The sequence below is a fragment of the Rhipicephalus microplus genome, chromosome 4, assembly GCF_043290135.1.
Source record: "Rhipicephalus microplus isolate Deutch F79 chromosome 4, USDA_Rmic, whole genome shotgun sequence".
In the NCBI taxonomy this organism is placed as follows: Eukaryota; Metazoa; Arthropoda; class Arachnida; order Ixodida; family Ixodidae; genus Rhipicephalus; species Rhipicephalus microplus.
The window spans coordinates 80,336,500-80,360,821 of NC_134703.1; the positions used below are offsets into that span (position 1 = coordinate 80,336,500).

Genomic DNA, 24,322 nt, shown 5'->3' on the forward strand with positions numbered 1-24,322 from the left:
CCACAGACATATGTTGAACAGTCGCATATGTTTTATACAGGCGAAACCCACGATAACGAAATCCCGAGCGAACGTAATTCTCACCGCAACAAAATATTTTATAAGCACCGGCGAACGCCAATAGGAGTTCGCCGGTGTTTCGTAACGCATTTCGTAACTGGACGCATTTCGTAACTCGCGACTACGAAAAATATTCATACCGCACTCCCTCATTAATGAAATTTTGGAAACACAAGTGCGCAAATAATCTACTCTCGCAACATTTACATTTGAAAACTGCTGAAATGCATTCATGCTACACTTAAATTGTCCAAAATTATCGCTAAACACACTTGATAAGCAGCCACCATCATTGCTTACAAAAAAAAAACAAAGCTCGCGAAAATGATGATGATGGCTTGCCGAAACACTTGCTCGTTATCTCGGACTACGTACATAGTCAAAGCCACAATCGTCATGGAGTGTCGTCCGTTGGCTTGGCTCTGTGCTTGGCATTGTCGGCTTTGCGCACACATGGTCGCGTGTGTGGAGCCATTCGTGGAGAGTTTGCTTGGTCGCTTGGTGCAACGTGAACTGTGTGTTGCGATTGCTTCATCCGATTTCGCTGCCTGCGAAGATGCTGCCCCCAACCAAAAAGCGGAAGTTAATCACGCTGGAAGATAAGGCTGAATTCGTCAGTGAGGTGGAAAAGGGCCAAAAAGAAAAAAAAATGGACTTCCCGAAGAATTCCGTGTTGCTTGCAGCTCGTTGTCCACGATTCTCAAGAACAAGGCCTCCATTCTTGGTGCACTTGAAAACGGCACGAGTGCAAGAAGCAAAACTGTGACGGCTGAAGCGTTCCTGGACGTGGACAAAGTGTTGTTCGCGTGGTTTTGTGAACAGAGTGCCAACAAGGTGCCTTTATCTGGCAGGATCCTGCAACCGAAGACGCTGGACTTCACTTGTGTGCTCAGCTACGACAACTTAAGGCGAGTCCCGGCTGGCTGAGTCGTTTCAAAGCTCGCCACGACATCGCGGCCAAAGTCATTTTGGGGAGGCAGCAGCCGTCGACTCGGTGACAACGTCATTGTGGCTGCTGAGCAACAGAGAACTGCTCGGCTAGTACAAGCCCTCAGACATATATAATGCCGATGAAATGGCATTGTTTTGTGAAATGCTGCCATACAAAACCTTGGTCTTTAAAGACCAGAAGTGCCTCAGTGACAAGCACAGCAAGCAGCGTGTGACGATTTTATTGTGCACCAACATGAATGGCACAGATAAACGGCCACTGCTCGCTATTGGCAGGAGCAAGAAGCCCCACTGTTTCAAGGGGAATCGCAGGCTGCCAGTAAGCTACACCATGAACTTGAAGTCGTGGATGACGCGCCCAATTTTTAGCAGCTGGCTCCAGTCACTCGATGCCGACATGCGGAAGGCAAACAGGTCGGTCTGCCTTCTTCTTGACAACTGTAGCGCCCATCACGTCGACATGCAGCTCAGAAACGTGCGCCTGGCGTTTTTTCCACCAAACTGCACTTCGGTGCTGCAGCCTCTCGATCATGGAGTTATTCGCAGCGTGAAGTGTGCTTACAGAGAGAGGCTGATTCAGCGTTTGCTGCTGAATATATGTATGAAGCACCCCACTGACGAGGACTTGTTCAGGGCCCTAGAGATGATCACCGCCGCATGGATTGTGACGAGTCCAGCCGTGATAACGAATAGCTTCACACAAGCCAGCCTTGTCACTCTGCAGGCATCATGCACTGATCCAGCAGAACCGAAAGAAGGTTCGCCTGTAGGCGCACTTGATGACGGTATTGGTGACAGGGCAGTGCCACCATCACTGACCAGTGCACGGGGCGAACTTTGTGCCATGGCAAACGAGATTCTCGATGGCCTCAGCATCCATGAGTTTGTTTGCGCAGATGAAGGCATCGTCGTGCACAAAGTGACTGATGAAGCCATCGTCAGTAGCGTGTGCAAGGCGGCGGATCCCGATGAGCAACGACCAGAGCAGCCAGAGAAAACAAGTCCATAGGATGTTCTGAATGCCTTCGACACAATTTGCACGTTTTTCGGCTAGCACGACAACGACGTGGCAATGGACTATTTCTTACAGTGTGAGTCGAGAGGCATGAAATTGCTGCATGGTAAGGCCCGCCAAAGTAAACTTGCCGACTTTTGGAAATGAAATGTTTTTTTTTTTTTTTTTTGTAAATTCCATGTTTTTCCTGCCGCATTCTCGTGCCAACGAAATTCCCGCAAGAGTGAAATTCTGTGCTTTCAAAGCCGATTTCGTTATTGCGGGTTTCAGTTGTATAACCAGAGGCTTACAGTTGCCAACGGACAACACGGCTGTTAGCAATGAGACGTCCCCTGCTACGCCACCGATTACCAAAGAGAGGGAAGACCACTCAACCCCTTTTTATCCCGTTCCCTCTTGGCTACGTGCCTCAATCACTTTCCACATACAGGGATTCGTGCTGGGGCCGGGAAGTAAGAGACGTCACGATCTTTTCTGACCCCCGAATGCAGAGATGCTACTTGACTCGTACTTGACTCGTTCTTGACTCAAGACAGTCTTGCCGGTCACCATAAATCGTTCTCGAACTTGCGGATGACTTGAAGGCGACTTGGCTCGGTCGAAGTCAGGACAAGTTTCAAGTCAGTTGCGGGGCTAGCTTGAAAGCGACTTCGTGCGTTATTCCAACATGGCCACCTCTCGAATGGACGTCGTGCAGAGGGTGGCCGCTTTTGAGTTTGCTTGCCTCGCCATAAGCGTAGCATTTTCCGAGGCGCACTGCCTGCCAAAGAATCTTGGACCCGCTTTACGTGACCGAGGAAATCCGATGGAGTTGTACGACGAGGAACAATTCCACGCTCGATACAGATTCACGAAGAACGCCGTGCGGCAGCTGCTGGGTATGTTGCCGCTCCGTGAAAGTGGGGACAACCGAGGACAGCCTGTGCCCCCAGTGTTACAGCTACTGATGGCTCTCGGGTTTTACGGCGCTGGCACATTCCAAACAGTCACCAGGAATCTCGTCCGCATTCCGTAGTCGACAGTTTGCCATGCAGTAGGAAAAGTTACGCTACTCATCGCAAAGAACCTGTACGCAATGATGGTGCGCTTTCCGCAGCCGGCACCACTTTCTATAGTTATGCGGGACTTTTATGAAGTGGCTGAGTTCCCTGGTGTTACAGGCTGTGTCGACTACACACACGTGCGTATTAATTGCTTCGGTGGGGACGACGCTGAAGTGTTCCGTAAGCGCAAAGGCCATTTCTGTTTTTCTTAAACAGGACGACAATTTCCGCCTCTTTCGGTACAAAATTGACTCGGTGCTGTGTCTGTGTGCCTCGTATATCCTTTCGTCCCGTCTAGGGCACTGTTTCTCGCTCAGATAGCATCGCTTGTAGCACAACGCTACGTAGAATTCCACACACATAAAAAAGAGGTGCCCTTATCACGGGTTTTTTTATCCGCTTCACCACCATGCAGCGAGACACTGCTGCACCACGCGAGACAGAATTCTGCTGAGGGCAATGTCCTGACCCCCGCTTTTTCTCTTGTTTACCACGCTCAACAAAAGGATACGAATCACATTTGTTCCCAGAACTTTTTTTTTTTTTCATATATGACTACGACCTAGTCCACTACAGGCATGCACACAGGCGAACAGAAAGGCAAATACCGTGAAAATCGCGTCACCTCGTGAGTTAGGTCAGCACAAATACATGCCGTGGCGTTCAATTGAAAAAAAAAAAAAAAACGACGAAAGAACCCAACGCGATGCTTGCTTCGCCTCCAAACAAGCAACCGTGGAGAAACGCGCCGCATTTGGGCGGCCACTGAAACCAGCGGGCAACGAACGCTTTACAGAAGCAACACTGCGCATCGCTGTGACGGCAGGCACCACGTGCCGCTCGTTAGCCGTAAAATGGCAGGAATACGCTTGTGGCCCTTCGTTTTTATAGTTATTTTAAAACGTACAGTCTTTTTTTGACGTAATGCATGCCTTACGCGAACAATTTCATTATTACCCTCGTTAGCAGGCGAGCAACGTGTTTCTGCTTTGAAGCTCGTTCTTGACTTGACCAAGCAAGACAGCCTGAGCATCTGTGAAACGCGAAGACTGACTTGGGCGTTTTGAAGTCCGCTGCTTGCTTCACGCCGACTTGCTCAAGTTGAGTTGAAGTCGCGAGCCAAGTAACATCTCTGCATTCGGGGATTAATCATGGACGCATTTAATTGAATACTAAGTGCAAATGGCGTACACACATATTGCCCGTGAACGACATCTCTGTTACACAAAAGGGTAACACATCAGCAAATACTCGCGACATGCGAAACAGGATACATAAGCGAGTAACGGTGACAATACAACGGTGCCTCAATACAGAGTAAACATACGACGACACAAATGATAAAGTGATAAATTAATAAAACCGCACAATGTCTCAATATGCCGCATTCCTTCCCGCAAAACTCGTTCAAGTAAAGGAGGTGAAGTTTGTTTCACAGAATGTCCATGTAGTCGGAGCCTCGGAGTTGGCTGCTCGAGTCGGGGCCGAAGGTTGGTTCCTCACGTCGCGGTCTGATCTGTCCCCTTCCGTCGCCATCTACTTTTTTTTCTCCCCTGGGAAAGACTCTCCTCGCCTCTCCCCTTCCTTGACACGTGGCCGCTTTTCTCGGGTTCCGACTCTGCCCTACCGGGGCACCAAACCAATCGCCGCTATCCACGCGGCATATTTTCTTCTCAGTCGGAGTGTATCATCTTCGGCGGCCGCCCCCGTGGCCTACACCAGCAGAAAACCCTCTCCCAAACAAAGCCGAGCAAGTAACAATGTACAAACTCAAGCCTCAGGGAGAGTGATGGGCGAGCCGTCCGAAGACACTTTATTTACGGGCGAACACTGGTCCCGATGCTTTCGGTACTTGGTGAGCCGATGTCCAGACCAAGTCTCAACGCTTACATGCAGCTCGGTGTCTCCTGCGAAATTCTCCGTAGCCGCCGCTTCTTCGTCATCCACTGCCGGGGGTGGCCATCCGCGCAGAACGCAGTAATGAGCCCTGGAGCCACGGAGGCTGAGGGAAAGTCATACTGGACCCGGCACAGGCGCTGCGGCAGCGTCGCATTCCCCGAACCAACAAAAGGTGCTCTGCTGCTTCCCCATGCCACAAATCTGAAGGGTGCGCGCGAATTATCTCCACCGTACACTGTCCCACGGTCTGTAGACGACAAGGCGCCGCCCGGTCCTCGTGTTTGCGCGGGGGAGCCCGCGAGAATAGTAGAAATAATCCTTCCGGTACTCCACTTCGGAATGCCCATTCGTTACACCGAAGGTTTTCTTTTCCTTTTTTTTTATGTGTGGGTTTGACAAACGAGCGTACACATCTTGAAAGGAGCGGGGTTCAGTCCGTGTTTGCGGGGACATCACAGCAATACCAGAAGCGGTAAGCTGAAATGTAGCACCTGAGCTCCCGAGGATGGTAGCCCTGGACTCTGCTACATAAAAAGAATGGCTAGTTGGGCAAGTTTGTACTTATTCATAAGTATACTGTGCAAAAAAACAGACAAAAACACAAAGTAGAGAAGAAGGACAGACAAGCACAGACTATCAACTGCAGTTTTATTGGAAGACCTAGGCAATATATACAGGAAAGAATAAAAAGAAAGGGAGTGCAAAGGGGAAGGAGAAAAAGGCACAAGGGGCCAAATCAACAAAAGCTGGGCAACATCGGGAAAGCACGCACGTCATGCAAAGCCTAGATAGGTCGACTCCTTATCATGTATGGTCACAGAGGGAACACTGACACACAACTCAGACATCTTGCGAATATGCACAGCCTCAATAAGCTCGCGCACTTTTTGGTTTTTATGCTGCAGCAGCACAGAAGTCTCATCAAAGAGCGGCACGCAGCCACATTCCCTACAGTGGGCTGCTAAATGAAGGCCGGAGTGGCCTTTCAGAGAATTAAAATGTTCTCCAAGTCAAATATTTAGACAGTGACCTGTGTGACGCAAGTATACACGATTGCATGACAAGGGTACAGAGTAGACAGTCCCGGTGACACACGATACATAATTATAAATGTTACTAACATTGCACGTACTTTGCTGGGCATATATGCGATTTGCGACTCATCTATCTACTTTGGCACATAAAGCTGATAACTTGTTCCTGGCAGAAATAACAACTTGGGTGTCATATCTTGATGCGACCTTTTTTACACGGTTGGTAAAACCGTGAACATATGGAAGAACAGCAAATTTCTTATGCTTCGCCTTCTCATCTAAGTTGCAACCAACACAGGGGCCTCCTTTTATTTTCTTAATCAACTTTTCGCAGACTTTTAACAATACATCCTGTGCGAAGCCTGCTTGTCTAAGTTTTTGGACCTGTCCAGCAAAACTTTTTTCAACTGAATGGCTGCAGGATTTCTTCATTGCAGAGCTAAAACAAGAGAGTTCAATCGCATTTTTAACCAGTTTCGTATGGCCTGATCTATAGTTCAGCACAGGTTTAACAGGCCGAGGGGTGTAGCACCAACACACATGCGTGGGCGAGAACTTTAGCTGAAGATCCAAAAATTGCATACATTGGTCCTTTAAGTATTCCGAAGTGAACTTCAGGCCAAGACCACATTGCTCAAAACTCTTTAAAATACCTGCTGACATATCTTCAGTTGCCTTAAGGAGGAAAAAAACGATGTAGTCATTGACATAATGAAAAACCCTGATTACTGAGGCCTGTAAAATCAGTTGAAGTGCCCGATCAACTCTACTTAGAAAAATTTAGTTTAAAACCGGTGCCACCCTAGACCCAATACATACACCTTTCTTCTGCAGGTACACCTCACCTTGGAAATAAATAAAAACACCAAGTAAAAGAACAAAAGTTCAGTGAAAAATTCAACTGACATGCCACTTAGACCTATGAAGGCAGGTTCATCATTGTGACACGTAATGGATTCCTTCACTGCAGTCAAAAGGCGATTATATGTGGAAGATAGAATAAAAGAGGTCCCCTACGTCAATGTTCACGACATCACAATCAGCGGGGTTGTCGTCACACAGGAATTGCACAATCGTTTCCGAGTTAGGTGCAATGTATAGGTCACCTATGTGTAGAGACAAGCAAGTCTTCAAAAAACCAGAGACGCAAAACTGCCTGGTGTTATGTTCCGAGATTATTGCCCGAAAAGGCATCTCAATCTTGTGCGTTTTTACAGTGTAAAATACCTCCAGCTGCGAGTTGCTTGTCTTTTTTACAGATTGCGCAAGTTTCTGCAACTTCATGTCCAGCGACAGGGCTATAGCTTGTTTTTTCCTTTCCATTGGCTTGACTGGTGTAGTGCGGAAATTTTTCCCCACAGCCTGTAAAGCCTTCTCGCAATACATGCCTTCCAACAAAACAACAAAATAACCTTTTTTGTCAGAAACAAGTAATCGTTCTCCATTGTTTGCTATAAAGTCAACCATTCCTTTCCAATTAAAGGAAGGCCCTGGTCTCCAGTCGTCCCACCCATAGCGTCCGTGCACTCTCCAATGCACCGCTGTTTTTCATATTCAGGTACATGGTGAGAAATACCATGCAAAAGACCGACCCTTTCTACATTCGACAGACGAGGCTCAATAGCAAACTTATGTCCTAGCTCAAGAACCTGCCTGTGTTTGTCTGGAAGATGCACATTCCCCAACGTGACAACGAGTCCGTTTGAAGCAGAAGTCTTTTCACGCGGAGGCAACATCTGGCGACAATATTCCAGAGCGCCTCAGTAGATAGATCAGCCATAGCACACCAATGTCTGTGGAGTCGATTCCCTTGGAACTGTTGGGTCGGCGTACCATTCCTCACACTACACCACACACTCATTGATTGATTGATATGTGAGGTTTAACGTCCTAAAACCACTATATGGTTATGAAAGACGCCTAGTGGAGGGCTCCGGAAATTTTGACCACCTGGGGTTCTTTAATACCGTTGTCACACTGGCACTTTTAATCACGATCAGGACGATCCGGATGAGTTCTCTTGATCGCGATCAACTTCATGACCACTGCTACACGGCCCAAGCTAATCCGGTTCGTGCTTTGGTCAGATGAAATGTCTTAGGGCCCTTACACGCGCTAGCTGCACACCCGCACGGCACAAATGGGCGAGAGCGGCCGTCTCTGTGACGTCAGGCACAGCGGCTCTCAACTTTTGCAAGCCGCAAGCCGGCTCGCATGGCTCGCCTCTTATTGGCTACTGCGAAAAACGGCCTGGATAGCCGCCCCGTCGGCTCGCTTGGCAAACATGGCGCTCGCTGAAGCGGGCGCTGCAGCGACATGGAAAAAGGAAAAGAACAGCTGATTGTATCGTTGTGACCATCGTAAGCGCTGTGAGACTCCAGGGGAGATATCGGTAGCCAGCCAGTGTTCACTGCCCCGTCAGCACGTGCGATGGACAGCGGAAACGAAGAAACGAGCACAGTGTAGAAAGTGTGTTTGCGTATGCGAGTATCATCGTTTCGTGTTTCCTGGGTTGTAGCGTCCATCTTTCAAGTGTAGTCGCAAAGAACTTCGAAGATTTCTGTGATGTAATCATCCACCTTTCTGAAGCAGGATATGTGTTTAGTGCGAGCCGAAGTGAAAAGTTTGTAATCATCGCAACAAGTGTTAGCGTCGGGTGTGTTCTGTGTGTGCTGTTCGTCGCAGCAAATAGCATGCACAAATTTTGAACGCTTGCGAGCGCTAGCTTCTGCTACGATAAGGAAGGGCAAGTTTTATTGCCGTCATTGTTGTCATTCGTAATGCGCAACGCCGTACGAGTGCTGTTGTGTGTAGCGCTGTGGTGAAGTTCTGTGGGCCGTGTCACATTTGAGCGATTCTGTCCAGTGTTGTGAAGTGTGTTCATGAAATGTAAACCGTGAAATATTTAGGAGTGTACAGCTCAGTTTCCGATTCGTGTAGTTGCGTGCATGTGCCCTGAAGATGAGCTTGCATACAAGACATTTTTGTGCATGTAGCCCCCCCCCCCCCCCCCCCTTATTTAAGGTACGCATTATGATCGATTGTCTATGAATGAGTGAAATAAGTTATTGTAAACCAAGTTTAAAGCAAGTGTAAGTATCCCAATAAATTGTCAGATGCTTGACAGTAGCTGCTAATACAGTATCGATAATTTTGTCAATATTGCAGGCAGTCATGCTACATTACTTGAACACCATGACAACTGATATAATATGCGATGGTTATCTGCTTGCATCAAGCATTTGAAGAATATTTAAACAATATTTTCAATATTCTGCCAAAATGCCCATGTCTGTCTTGTTAAACATGCATCTGTCATCATCAAGTGTGTAGCAAAATATTTCAAGTACATGTCAGGTCAAGAAAACTTCAAACAACAAAAATGCTTATTGTCGTTAGCTCAGTGTTGGATGTCTGTTCCTTCCCAATAGTGCACAGAAACTGAAAAACGTACGCCTTGTCTTCAAAGAAGGATGCCGTCTCTCAATCAGCTAAAATATTTTATCAATGAATTACATGAATACGATGATAATTCATCATTCTTGTCGGTATTAGATATTTCTCAATTAGTACAAAGTAGCTGAAGGAACTTGTTGGCAATCCTGTACACTGATCACCTGTCGTTGGCAGTTGTTGAGGCTTTTTGGGTAAATGAAATCAGCATAATCTTCCAAGCAGGCTATAATGATTAAATCCAGCTATATGTGCATGTTTTTGCGGGGGAGGTGTTGAGAGATTTCTGGAAAAAGCTGCAGCTATTCCACTCTGTGAAGGTGGGTGACCAGCCAAGCTGCGTTGCACAAGAATTTTGTTTGCTTATTTTTTATATTTATACATCTATTAGGATTTTAAAAATTTTAGCATATGGCTTTTTTAAAGCAGTTCGACCTCAGTTTATGTGGCCTAGAAGTGCAACATGTCGGTTATGTATTTATGTATGCATTTATTCCTTTGCTCTTTTATTTTTTCATTAACCTTTTTTCGGTCTAATTTTTTATGCACCAGTAGTGAGTGGTAATGTTTGCCCCATTTCTGTGGTGCATACCCACTAGGAGCTTTCTGTAGATTAGGTATGTGTTTGCAGAGTCGCAGTACAGCCATACTTATTATTCTCATGGTTGCACTGACGTCAGTCAATTTACCTAGTGCGTCAGCTGCCAATTAAACTCAGTCTGGACGCATACAGTCCCTTAATTCAAAATTTGAATCTAGAGACTGTTGACGACCATAATTTTCCGTTCAATATGTAAGCTCGTGGAGTTGTGTGGACCTATACAGTAGAACCTCACTGATACATTCTCGCTTAATACGATTTCCCAGCTGATTGATATGTGCGGTTTAACATCCCAAAACCACGATATGATTATGAAAGACGCCGTAGTGAAGGGATCTGGAAATTTTGACTACCTGTGGTTCTTTAACATGCACACAAATCTGAGCACACGGGCCTGCAGCATTTTCACCTCCTCCGAAAATGCAGCTGCCGCAGCCCGGATTCGATCCCCCGACCTGCGGGTCAGCAGCCGAGTATCTTAGCCACTAGACCAGTGCGACAGGACAATGATTTCTTGGCTGCTATGCTCACAATCGTGAAAATAAATTAAACCAATTTAGATCATAAGTATTCTCAGATCCTGCATTTATTGTGCACATTTTTTTTCAGAGATGTATCAACATTTTATTGTATATTGGTAGCATGCATCATGAATGTAAGACATAATTAAAAGATGCGAGACATGATTCGAACATCGCGGCTTAGGTAACTTCGAGGCAGTCTAATCACGTAGAGATTAACCTGTTTTGGCGAGACGACGTCGCTGGAATGTTGTTGTGTCTCTGTGTGCATGAATAACAAAGGAACCAGCACGTAATGTACTGATAGCACTGACGCAACAGCAGAGTTCGCATCGCACTGTGTCGGTACTGCAACATGGCTGTTTTAGGGCCAGCAGTGCAAGCCATTTATAGCCTTGCTATCAAGAACATTGAGAAAACTCGAGTGCAGTGTGATAGCATTAGCAGCACCCGTTTCACTGTATTCACATTTGCTTGCCATTCTTCATTTCTTTATGAACACGAGAACCATGCCGTGAAGGATGGAAAATTTGTGCACATTGTAGAATACTGGCCGTTGTAAACTTCCCCAGGGTGCCAATTGCGATTGCGACAGCAATGTACCTGCTATGTTTCTGTTAAGCAAATCATGCTCCTGTGTAGCTGTGAATTATTCAAATGCTAAGGTAGTTGATCACGATGAATTATAGCTGGGCACTTTGTAATGGTTTGTCTTGCTATGTATGACTTATATTAGTGGCGGATAAAACACTGAATTTTGTTAAAGGAAACCTGGAACGGTTTTGGTGATTTTGTACCAACACATTGGGCTGGTAGATTGTCTCAAGGGTTACTTAGAGACCGATTTGAACACTCTGCGTAAACTGTGTAATTTATTACTACGCTTGAAAGCTGCCAATCGCTGGAAATCGGTGCAGATCGTTATAACTCAGGCGAATGCCTTTTAAACTGCCTATTCATAGAGCAACATGCTCCTCCAAGAGCACGTCAGCAGCCAAGTCAGCATGGCTGCTTATCTGACTGGCTGTCATGGGCTGTAGAATTTGCAGAAGTAAGATCAAGTGGTAGGGTGGCAGCACCTATCAGAGCAGATACCAACCACTTACTCCGTGGTCTTTGTTTCTGTTGCCAGACGGCGTGCGTGCTGCCAGGTGCACTGCGGGATGGCCTCCGAGACTGCACGCAACCTGTCGGTGTGCCATCTCGAAGGTCTAAACTGGTAAAAGCTCAAAAAGGCAAGCCCACTCATGAGAGCTCTGCGATCGTTAGCGTGCCTCGTGAGTTGTGGCAGTCAGGCATAGGTGAGAAAAAGGGCATGCTATAATTGTCTGTAGCGGCCTTGGTACACTGTGTGTCACTCAATTTATGGTGCGAATGGCTTCATGATGCTCTAGCCTAAACGCTGACAAAACTTCAAAAAACCGTTTCAGGGTCTCTTCAACGAAAGTTCGCCGAGTTGAATAAGCGTTGAAGTACTAGAATAGGTAGGGCTACATAGAGGCAGGAATGCATAATGGAGATTCAGGTGGGGGAGCGGCCTATGTGCAGAGTCTGAGGGGCAGACACTTGATACTTCATGAGCTCGAAAAGGAGGAGGAGGTGTAAATGAACAAAGAAGAGGGATCTGTAACTTTTGTAAGCGCTAAATGCACGTAGGTGACACGAGTGAAGGACATAGGACAAGCGGTTGGCTCGTCTTACATACGTGCATTTAGTGCTTACATATGTTATGGATCAATACCAACTACCCTGAACACAGTGCCTTCTCAGAGAAGGAGGAAGTGGAGAATTCCAAAGAAGCATGTGGCTTGTGTATGATGCTGCAAACGATGTTTTGTATCATCTGTGCATAGGCATACCAGCCGTGGAGGGCAAGGGTGGCGCGAGCCCCCCCACTTTCGACAGTGGTGACTGTTGGCTGCACGCCGGGGAAAGCGACAATTGAGGCGAAGTTTTCCTTCACCACAGTATTCACTGAATTATGTTAATACGAGGGAATATTACAATATAGTGAAATTTCTCCAACATTGTAGTTGTGACGATTTTCCTTGTAGGCTCTTGCGGTGCAAGCCGCCTAAGCGGCGCTTTAGCGCTTTGTGCTGTAGCATTGCAGAGCAGGCCAGCGCTGAACAGGGGCCCAATAACATTGTACACCTTGTCCACACTTTCGCTCTGCTGCGACTGGCTGATGCAGTTACGTATGTGAATGAGCAAACTTTTTATGGACTGGTCATACGATCTGCTGCTTGAGGAAAATTATTTTCTTTGATCGAAAATAGATATCAATGCTGATTTATGTTACAAATCTTTTTTAATGTTCTAGTGTTATCTGGAAGCACCAAAAAGGGGTCTCCGCTTTAGTCTCCGATAAACCTGATCAGCCTTGCTTATGGTAACTTGGAAGTGGCGACGAACAAAGCAGTGGACTCGAGCACAATGGGAATCTCGGCTTTTAAGCTTGTCCTTTAACTTGAACCACCAAACCAAGGAGAAGGTGAAAGAGTATGGTTTTTAGCGCTATGGAGGCTTAATTGAGAGTCAGGCTAGTAGGTTTTCATTCAACTCGAATGGTCTTTTACAGCTCAAAATACAACTTGGACAGCAAAGAAGCGCACACCTGCAGCACTGTTTATTTCTCTCTCTTCCTCTCTCTCAGCGAGGACGAGCTCACAGAGATGTGTGCACGCATTAACTACTTAAACGCCTTGATGCTGTAAGTGAAAATATTTTATTATGCTCATGTTATTTTATCTTGGAAGCTGCTATAAGTAACCGTTGATAATGTGACCGGCGGCTACTTTACTTGAATATTATTTAAAAGAATATGCTCTCCGACTACCCCAAAAAGCTTTAGGTATTGTTCAGTGCGTGAATGCCCTGTTTAATGTGCATGCGCTGCAATGAACACCACAAATTTTCACAGATTCCTGATGTAAGAGGCGGGCGATTTTATGGCACACAGACAATTTTAAATGCCAAAGAAGCAATGGCAAACAATATGCTGCCGTATTAAAAATAGTTTATTCTCTTACTTTTTCGTGGTCGTTAATAAGTGGTTCCTACACGATGAATATATATGTGCGTGCGTGTGTGTGTGTGTGGTTAGGTTTGCCCCCCCCCCCCCCCCCCACTCGCAAAAGAGTCGGCACGCCCCTGCATTTGTGGATCTTTTTTGTTACATTCATCCCTTTCTGAAGTCAATCCTTCAACCAACAGTGATATCCTGGAGCCTTTTTGGAGGCTGTATGGTTCTTTGAGGTCCGGCAGAAATTCCAGTCTGATTTGGTTGATCTCTCTCTGGCTCACTGACTTTTATGTGTTTGTCTGAGGAAGGGCTTGCCCTGTTGAGCACTCTGTTCCTTCTCAGGATGCTGTCTTCCAACTGAACTTCATACGACCTGTCAAATTCTCCTAATTATTGTCTTTGACCCATGCTACTGTTTTCTTTGGTTGAACGGGGACATCCACTGACCCTTTTTAATGCTTGGTGAATCCTTCGCTTGTCTGTGATGGTAGCTCGTGCTTTTCAGCCTCTTCTACATTCTTATTTCACTCACATCGACTGTTTCTGATTGCAGTAACTGTGAAGATTGTGGCACACTCATTTTAGTGTGGCAACTCATAGACACTTGTGCTGTAGTACAATTATTTTCTTGAAGTGATGTGTTTTGTTGATAAACAAATGTCATTTGTGTGTCTGATTTGTCAATGCTAGTCAAACCCAAGCTTCAGCAACAATAATACACATAGATTGAGGTTGAGGCAGAGGCTTGCACTTGTCGAGCTTACGGCACTGGGTCTGGGTATCTGCCTTGCGCACGATAGGGCAAGGTTGTGATTTGGCTGTACCGGAATGAGGTCACACTGGGACGACACCTGGCCCAGACCAACTGCAGGGATCTACCTTTTTTTTTTCCCACTAAACAGGATTTTCTGTATTCTTCACGTTTGCCTATCAACATACTTGTACAGTTGCACGAGATATGAAAGTTGCCATGCGACTGTCGACTTGCCTAACATCCCAGGAGCCTGGTGGCATAAACAGTGCAAATCAAGATTGTGCATTCTTCTCTCCCGCATTGCCTGTTGCATGCTACAACAATCACCCATATGGCGAAATGTACACATTTAATATCTCTCAGTTTTGAGCCCCTCCTTCGTCGCAATCCAAATGTATTTTTTTTTATTGAAATAGAAAATAAACGGAGGAGTTTTTGTCACCGTTACTTAGCGAAGGCTACCCCTTTCCACTTGATTGGTACAAATAAAAATATAAAAAAACAATAGCATATATACATATATACAGACCTACATGGGTGAGAGCAAAAGTTCTCCTATGGGCAGAACAAACACGTAGACGCCACGCTCACTTTTAACTTTTGTCCGCTCAGTAGCCGTCACAAATCTTCGTTTCTTCGAAGAACTGTTGCAGCACCTTCATTGCTTTGCCATTTGTTCTAGATGGCCATGGACCTAGTATTTTATTCAGCGCAAATGGCCGCTCGGGATCTAACTTATGCAGTTCCTGTTCTAGTCGGTGTATGTCATGTTTCGGACAGTCGAGCAAGAGGTGACAGATATCCTTGTCCTCGTGGCCGCATGAACATGCTCACGATGTTGCACGCGGAATACAACATAGGAAGTGCTTTGTGTAAGCAGTTCAGAGTCGTAGGCAATGAATGAGTGTGTCAATACGTCTTGGGAAGTCCAGTCTAATTGGTGTTCAAGATTAGGATCAACAGAATATAGGATCGATTCCTTTGTTTTGTCTGTGAACCAGGTAGGCAGGCATAATTCATGTTTTGTTCTTAAAATTCTATTTACATCCTACAGTCAAACCTCGATATATCGAACGGCGCGGCGATCGCAAAATAGTTCGATATATCCAGAATTCGATATAAAAAATCACGCAAAAAATGCGTCAACAGCTTGCTGAAAACAACCAACGAACCGTTCAAGCGTGGTGCAGTAAATACTGACTTGAATATTCAAACATAGTATTTATTGTGTTGGTTTAAAATATTGAAAAACAGTAGCCTGCTTTTTGTTGGCCATGGCGTGTTTGACGACTGCGTCCTGAATATAGTCCAGGCGATCCATAAGTGATAGGCCGGTGCCTTCAATCGTGCCGCAGTGGCGGCGCACAAGGGCCAAGGCAGCTACGACCTCAACCGATGTCGGGAGCGGGGCACCATCAGCGCTTGCGGGATCCACCTTGGTAGAGTCTTCATTTGGCTGCTCAGCAGTAGCTTCGGCGACAATCTCCACATCCGTGAGCTCCGCCGTTCGGAGTTAGGCCTGTCCCGCACCACAGCGCGCGACAGTCCCAACTCTGAACGCACGAACACTGCGAGCACAACGACCGATGCCTGCCGATGCTACGGGGGAGGAGCTTGCAACAAGTGCGCCGTGTGCCGTTGACACCATAGAGACTGCAACGACTGCCAGCTACAATGCTGCGGCGTGAGTCCGGGTGTAAAGCGAGCACATGGCGCGCCCATGCCGGCTCGCCTGACTGCTTGCCCTTTCCCGGCGGCAGCGTGGGCCGCGTCCGAGACAGTCGTCTGCGTCCTTTCCCTCCTATACTTTCCTCCTTAATCTTTACCTCCCACTCCCCTCCCCCCAAGCGAAGCCGTGTCGGTGTCTTCGTATTGAAAGACGATAACAGCTCCGCACCTTTCTCTTCTCTTTCCTCATTTAAGAACCTCTACCGCAAGGCTGCGGCGCGCGTACGACGCTACGTTAAAGTGGCGCTCTCGGCGCCATCGATGTGTGCAGCATTCGTAAACGCCCGCCGCTCTACCGCTACTTTGGAGAGTTGCGGGAAAGCTCGCCGCCTGTCAAGCTCGCCGCCGGTTTGGGGTGGCTGAGTTCGATATATCCATTATATGTCAAACTTTGTTCAAAATAAAAAAATCAATAATGCACGCAATTTCCCGCGTGATATAGGAACCGTTCGATATAGGCAATAATTGGATATATCTGTGTTCGATATATTGAGGTTTGACTGTATTGAGATACCGCAATGAGGCACGTTTGCGTTGAATTATGAGCGGTTTTCGCCAACTCATCCGCCATTTCATTTCCTGGGAACCCACAGTGACTGGGAACCCACTGAAATGCCACTCGATGATTCGATTTCGTAGCTTCTGAGAGCTTTTTTAGAATAGCGTATGCTATACGCACATCAATGTGTCTTGAAGTGGCATTTTCCACACATGCTAGTGCTGCCAGAGAGTCTATAATTACCACCCATTTTCTTGGTGCCGTTGACACTTTAATAAAGCTTACGACTAGCAAAATCGCTACGAGCTCCGACGTTGTTGAAGAGGAGAGGTGGGCCAACCGACATGCATATTCTTCGCGCAATTCCGGAATTATGAATGCTGATGTCGCTGTCTCTTTGGTGACGGAGCCGTCAGTGTACACGTGAGTGTATCCTTGGTACCTGTCAAACAGATGATGTGATGCCAACTGCTGTGCTTCAACGATTGGCACTTCATGTTTGCTGTGTAGACCTTCTATTGACGTTTCAATAGTTCGTAGCTCAAGCAGCCATGGTGGGTAGTTTTGGTTCAGTGGCCAATGTGTCGACACAGGAAGCCGGGAAATGTACTGTTGGTACACATGGTGTATTTGCGATCCAGCACGGTTCAAGATGTTGGATATGAGCGGATGGGAAGGGTGTTGCGTGATTCTTCGTGGGCTTCTATCTCCGCAGCCGATTACAGAATTACTTGGAAAAATATGTTACAGCTGGTGCTAGGCACTGCTTCATTTAAACAGCTTCTCCAGGTCGGAGTGATCGCTGCTTAAGGAACAGCAAAAAGTGTGTGTTAAGCTTGCGTGATACCACCTTCTTCTCGAAAGTGTATTCCGGGACATGGAAATACTGTAGTTCTTGGTTGTGGCTCGCGTAATAACCTTCAAATAGAAATCTACTGTACATTTTAAACATTCCTGGCTAACAGCCTTGACTGATCAGAGTGCACAGTGCTGTCTGTAGCCTCTTATTACATTAAGAAAGGCTGTCAGTTGGCCTACTCATTAACAACAAATGTTCCTTCGTCGTGACAGCAAAGTTCCCTACACACACTGTACAGGCTTTTAGTCTGGCTGATGAACCACTCGCCTGCTTTTTAAACTCCTCACCAGATACTGCATTCCCTACCACATCGAGATACGTCTCCAGTCAACCATGTCTTGGAAACTGTCAGTTGATGGAAGATGTCGTAAATGTGACACTGCATGTCCAAAGCCTCTAACTTCATGACAACCTAACTGTCCTCTTGTCCCCTTGCATTTTCAGGATGCATCCTCTATCTCCAGGGGCTTTTGCATTTACATAAATATGCCTCAGAAGGGATACCCTATGGGCACATAACATCCTCATTGTCTTACTGGTGAAGACATGCTCACGTCATCATATTGTGCCAGCCTAAACAAATGCTCAGTTTACACAGGCACGTTCCAGAAATGAAAGTCAACCGAATTTCATTACAATTGTTTCAGGCGTTCACTGAGTGAAATTCTTCGGGAGCGATGATTAGGAGTGTTAAAAATATTGACTGCAGAATTTGATTGGAAAGCAATACAACAAGAAAGTCTATTTTGTGCTGGCAACAGCAGCGTACACCACATGTGACATGGCGGCAGCATTAAGTCAGTCACACTGAAGTTAATAAAAAGAAAAAGTACAGTGCATCATGTGCTTGTACGATGCATGTGCTTGTACGAAACAAAGTTCACACTCTGTTTGCTTCACACTCAGTTTGCTTCAAACAAGTGGACGCATCCATGATGCACTGTTCCTTGAGTGCACACCGAGTTGAAGCTGTCCTGGAAGAATATTTTACAAGCTGAGTTTCACGTGGCAACATCTTCCTTGCATAATCCTGAGGTATATGCAAAAAGAATTAGCAAGGTTGGCACTAGCAAACAAGTGCTGGCAAACATAAAAATTAAAAACGAAAGCAGATGACAATTACTGGCATACCTTGTAATATTTCATTCGCATAGCATGGTGGTTTTCTCCTTCCAGTGAAAATGCAGCCTACATAATGTGGTACCAAAGCATACGTAGCCACCAGCACAGTTTTTTGAAGGAATCATTATGAGTTACAGTAAGCACATTGGCCGTAACACTAGAATCTGAGCACTACAGTGACTTCAGCAGATATTATGACTAGCATGCGAGCACCTATAAGAAAGTAAATAGTTTTGTCTTAATGTAGAAATGCAATGTAAGATTTCACTTTGCGTAGATTCTTGGTCAACACTACTTGTGTTGGTTGCACACAAAAGCAAACCGTTTCGCATGAATGCACATCTTTTTTTTTTGCTACTCAAGAAGCATGAAAGACGGTTATATTCTTGTCATCATAATAATATCCACACTGCAAGCATGCAAAAGAAATTCTTTATTTTGGGCCAATGAATACTCGCACTTGAATATGTCACGTGTGTTGCCAGAAATTATTTAGATTAAAATGCTTCGATTTTGTCACTTTTACTGAAAAACATGAAAGAAAGCAGCAAGCATCATTTGAAACACATGGTCCCTCTGGAGGGTACGACATAATGCATGATTCTGAAGGAACACAAGCTTATTGATGTTTGTGAAATAATAAATTGCTTTGTGTAACATGAGACAACAAAGTAATGCAAATAAGTTCTGTGGAAACCTGCAAGGGGGCAGAATGGTTCAGAAAGGGAAACTAGACAACCACCCGTTTGTGGCACGAGGCCACAAGGAAATCTGTACGGATTTTTCACAAGAAAAAGCTAGTTGCCCAAAAATTTATCCTGGTCCGGGGATCGAACCAGAGACCAACGCCTTTCCGGGGCGGTAGCTCTACCAATGCGACAACAAAATGACAGGTAGCAGAAAACAAAGGCATACAGGGGTGGCGCAAGGATTTCTTCACTATGGAGGGTCACCCGTGATACGCCAGTTCCATTGAGGGGGTGGGGGGTGGGGGGGGGCAGGGACGCTGAGAATTTCTGTGCTGCATTTCACTATGTTTGCTTTTGTGGTGGCGGGGGGGGGGGGGGGGAGCAGGTGGAAATTTTCAGAGAGCTCCAGCCCCCCACAACCTCCCCCCCCCACACTGCTGGCACTGCCCCTAGAGGTGTACTTACTGAATGGCAGGCAACTGTTTGCCATTAGTAATCCCCTCTGCAATTTTCTGGAAGCCAGTTTTCCATGCAAAAATGTCACTGCTCGAGAATTGTTAAAGTTGAACTCACCATCTAAGTAGCAACATATGCTGTTTACACTTGCATTGAAACACTTTCATTGTTTCAAACCAATAACTCGTATAGTAATTGGCAATGTGGTTGCAGGCACACTTCCAAAAACATAATTTCAGTTATGTGTTCAGTTGTAGTACCGCTGGTTCGGTATGATGTCCTACATTTGAACGTTTTGCTCGAAATTGGCAACAAACATTCTTCGGCTTGGGTTCAGGCGGGTTTTGAGAAAAACGATTTGGATTGATACTCACTAATAATTACTCTTTGGGTGCAGTTTTTTTTATTGGGGTTTGATGCGACACCATGATGTTACTACAAATAATGAACGAGCAAATATGTTGCGAAGAAGGCATCTTACAACATGCATACCGACTAGCATAAGCATGACGTGTACAGTGCCATCCTCGAAGACCCACTTAAGGTTGCTTTCAGTGCAATAAGTTACAATTCCCATGATTTGTCAGGCTTAGTGCTTAAAAGCTCGTGTTTGGACTTAGCTCAGATTTTATTTTGAGGAAATCAGAAGAGGGGAGGGGGGGGGGGGGGGCAATATAATCACTATGTACATACAAATGTGAGTGTACATGATCTCGCACAGTCAAACTGAATCATTTTTTAGGTGTTTCAAACATATCCTTTAGCTTGTTTGTGGTCTGTAGCGTGGGCAATATGGGAAAAAGTGAAGCATTACCTGTGATGCGTGGATTTGCATTGAGTACGTGAATGCACGATCAATTGACCTTTAGCACAATGGCTTGGCTGCTGTGGCTTTATAACAACACAGAGTCTTAAATTGTTTTCATAGTGCTGATGGGGCTGCTTCCATTATACTTGTTTATATAAATAGCTTACTGTAAAACATGCTCACAGTATCACATTTGCATGCAACGTATTCTGCACTGTTTTAAAGGGGTGCCCAAGAACTGTGAGTCTGTACTACAACCCAAGAACAATGCGACATGTTTTCCTGCGTACCCTATGCTATATCCTGCGCAAGCTGCTAATAAACTACGTTGCGTAATGCAACCGTTATCATATTTCATTAGAGGATGCAAAAGTTATTCAGACAAAATTAAAAAATTGATTGCTCATACCTTGCAGCATTTTACAATTAGTACGATAGCACATGTGGCTCAATGTTCTATCCTATGTCATTTGTTGCAAGCTTTCACCTCATTGTCTATTTAAGCAGCTTGCTAGAAGAAATGCACGTGTGCTAGAAGGTAAACCTTTTTTTCTATGACACCACTGAACCCATTTTAAATTTTAATCAGTGTGTTATCTTGGTTTAGTTAAGAATAAAAGAAGGATACTGGGAAGCTGTGTATGTCATTTCATTTTAAATTTTTTTTAGCAAGTGCTGACCTTTTGACACTTTATCACTGTGCTATACATTTTTAAAATGAAATGTAGTGGCAGATGGTCAGCCACCAGGACCTTGTTTTGTAAGTTTTGGTGCCCCCTCTGCACTTGTAATGCTTTATACTCAATAAATGCATGAATGAAATTTGGCACTATGCATCACCACTGTGAGAAGAAGAAATACCACAGGTGGATTTTTATCTACTGCTATTTGTTCTCACAGTGGTGACATTAAAAAGCAATTATTAAAATCAATATTGAATTTGTATAAGGATGCTGTGATAATCTGGTTCAAGACAAGGAAAGAGATCAAGATATAAATTTACTGCAAATCAAAACAGACTTTTTTTTTCCAGTAACGTGGTGTTTCTGAAGCAAAATTTTCTAGTGAAACAACAGCTACAGATAGAGTATTTCACATATTACAAAAGTAATAACACTGCAAGTAATCATCTTCTTGGTGTGTTCATGAGTATGTTGATCCATTCCTGTTCTGCTCTGTGGTAACAGACTGTCACAGACAGACAAAATGTCTCATCAGACTGACTCAAGAATGGCTTGCAATTTACTGATGATGCTTCAGTACTACAAGAGCAATATGAAAGACTCATGTTATCAGCAGAAAACACTTCATGTTATCAACAGAAAACAATTAGTGATCTACCCACTACATTTACTTTAATACCACAGGTGACAGAACGAAACGGCTCGATGGGCTAGTACAGCATGACTGATATTTGACTTTAGGATGATACAACAAAAACATTAGCATGCCAATGCCCCATCTCCAGTCCCGTCACATCATGTTCACCCTGTAGTCAGTGGAAAGAGGCTGTGCATACACATCTTATGCTTAGTAGGCCAAGGCATACAACGTTGATGCAGCCCAGTGGCAAAGCCAGGGGTTGGCATACCGGGCTCACACCCTCCTCCCTTTTTCGAATATTTTCCCCCCGTAGTATACAGAGTGCAAAATGACGCTCGATCACATCCACGAACCGGGCCCCACTTAAGATCATAGTGGTACCCCTCCTCCAATTCCACGCCCACAAAAAAAAAATCAGCCTACACCCCTGTGGCAGCCCACACACATTCTGGTGCTCACTTCAGTGTTGTCAATCGTTGCCATGACCATGTGTACGCATAATGTGAAGGCACACATTACATGCACATTTAGAATAGAAGGACATGCGTACAAAAAAAGTGCTGAAGCTCAAGCACTTTCACACCAGTCAGAATTCAGGATAATGTGGCAGATTTTGCAAAATATTCTATACTGGTTAACTTGGCAGCCAAAAAAGAAGCCATCACAAATTGTATCACAAGTTGTCCCGAGGACAGCTAGTTGAAGCCAAGGCCATGCCTTGTGCCAATAGAATGGTCTAGCACAGCGTATTACAGTACGTTGTGGCTGTTCTTGTTAACGTAGCCAGAGTTAAAGCAAACAGAAGTGTTCTTGTCTCTTCTGAAGCCTTACACATTTCAACACATTTACATTTTCAGCAAGGTTTCTTTACAAGAACCTTAAAATTCATGAATTGCAGAAGTGACAAATGATTTGAATTTACTGATACAATTATGCCCCAAAATGTGTCTGCAAATGTGTCTCAGAAGGAGACGTTGTGCACAGCTCAACTGATCATAGAGGGAATGCCTTAGATGCCGCCCATGTTTTACTGCATTTGGCACTCTGCGCCAGCTAGCAGAATATGAAATGGAGGAATTCAGGCTCCCCAGAAGAGACCGAGATATTTAGTGATGAGAAAGAAGGTTTACCTTAGAGTAAGCACAAATATGCATCAGTGAACGAGATTCGTGGTTTCATTGGCATCCAAAAAGAAAAATGCATTTCATTCAAACATGCCTTTCACTGGACTACTGTGAACATAGCCAAACAGAAGATTTCCTGCTAACAATTACTCAAACGGGGGAAAAAGAAGTTGAAGCACCAAAAATTTGTCACACATCATCCACAGAACATTCAAGTGGGTGGAGAAATCTAATATTCCGAAATGAAAACCTGGTTATGACATCATGCTAGTCCATGTAACATTGAGGCTGTGTCGGGGTATGTAATGAACCATATTGCCAATGGGAAAAGATGATGAGGTGAGCAACAGGAATGTAGAAGTGAATGGGTTGTAGCCAATAAATTGTGAAACCTTCAGATGAGTTAAAATAACAGCGATGTTTGTGGTGTCATTTTTTATGTACACCAACAAAAAAAATGCAGACATGTGTTTTCGACAGCAACAAGGTGTCTTGAATAAAATGTAAACACACATTACGCTTCATATTTGGATTCTTTAAAAAACAAGCTATAGCGCCTCTCATATGATGCATGACTACTTCATATGCACATACATTTAATTCCAGCTTTAATGAATATATCACACATGCTAAACATTTTCTTCTAGGCTTAAACTTCAATTACTTCAATACTTGTCGAGCTCATTGTGACATGTTATAGAGCAAACGCGAACTTGTATAGAGCAAAGTAAAGAGCGCGTCAGCAAGCCGCACACAACGATATACACCAGCGCCCAATCATAAACATTACTGACCAGCCAATTCCTTCAGCTGTTTGTAGATAGCATCGCGGTATCGCAGCGTGCAATGCCGCTGCCACTGTAGGCCTTTTCTTCATTGTAATACAAAGCGTTTGTGCGTGTTGGCACCCGCATTCCTGCTACAGTAGCTGTAAAACAACGCCTTCGCGCCAAATGCAACTCGAGCGATACGACCTGTGTGCGGTAACGACGACGACAACAACAAAAAGGGAGCGCGTAATTAGCCTCGAACACAGATGACTATGGCGACGCAACACTTGCGGCCAAAAAACGCGTTGTGAAAATACAACAGCCTCAATTTCATGATAAACGCGGCGGCTTGAACCAACGCATTCAACTTGTCAGCGTCGTCTGCTGTTGGTGATGGTTGCCGACCTCGAAAACTGAAGCTCCGCCAAGTGGTTACCAGCATCAACAGCGTCGCATCGTCCAACCAGAGTGCGCATCAGAGCCGCTCATGCGGCTAGCACTTGTGTTGCATTTTGGCGCCAGGCCGCCATTTCGCTCTCCGTTTGCGGGCGGCAGGGGTCCCGCCACATGCGGAGCGGGTGTGTGGCT

At 45.2% G+C, this 24,322-nt stretch overlaps 2 protein-coding genes across 5 annotated transcripts in view; one reads left to right on the forward strand and one right to left on the reverse strand.

The window, feature by feature from the left end:
* The window catches only part of LOC119172137 (uncharacterized), a 102,603-nt gene that overhangs the window by 7,019 nt on the left and 71,262 nt on the right, over positions 1 to 24,322 (reverse strand). The gene's annotated exons all lie outside the window — the stretch shown is intronic.
* LOC119172740 (tigger transposable element-derived protein 6) lies at positions 1,247 to 2,020 on the forward strand. The gene has a single exon (XM_037423887.1). It carries the CDS (start codon positions 1,247 to 1,249, stop codon positions 2,018 to 2,020), a length of 774 nt encoding a protein of 257 aa, XP_037279784.1.

Coding starts and splice junctions, on each gene's coding strand:
- LOC119172740 (XM_037423887.1), top strand. CDS start 1,247: ATGAATGGCACAGATAAACGGCCACTGCTCGCTATTGGCAGGAGCAAG.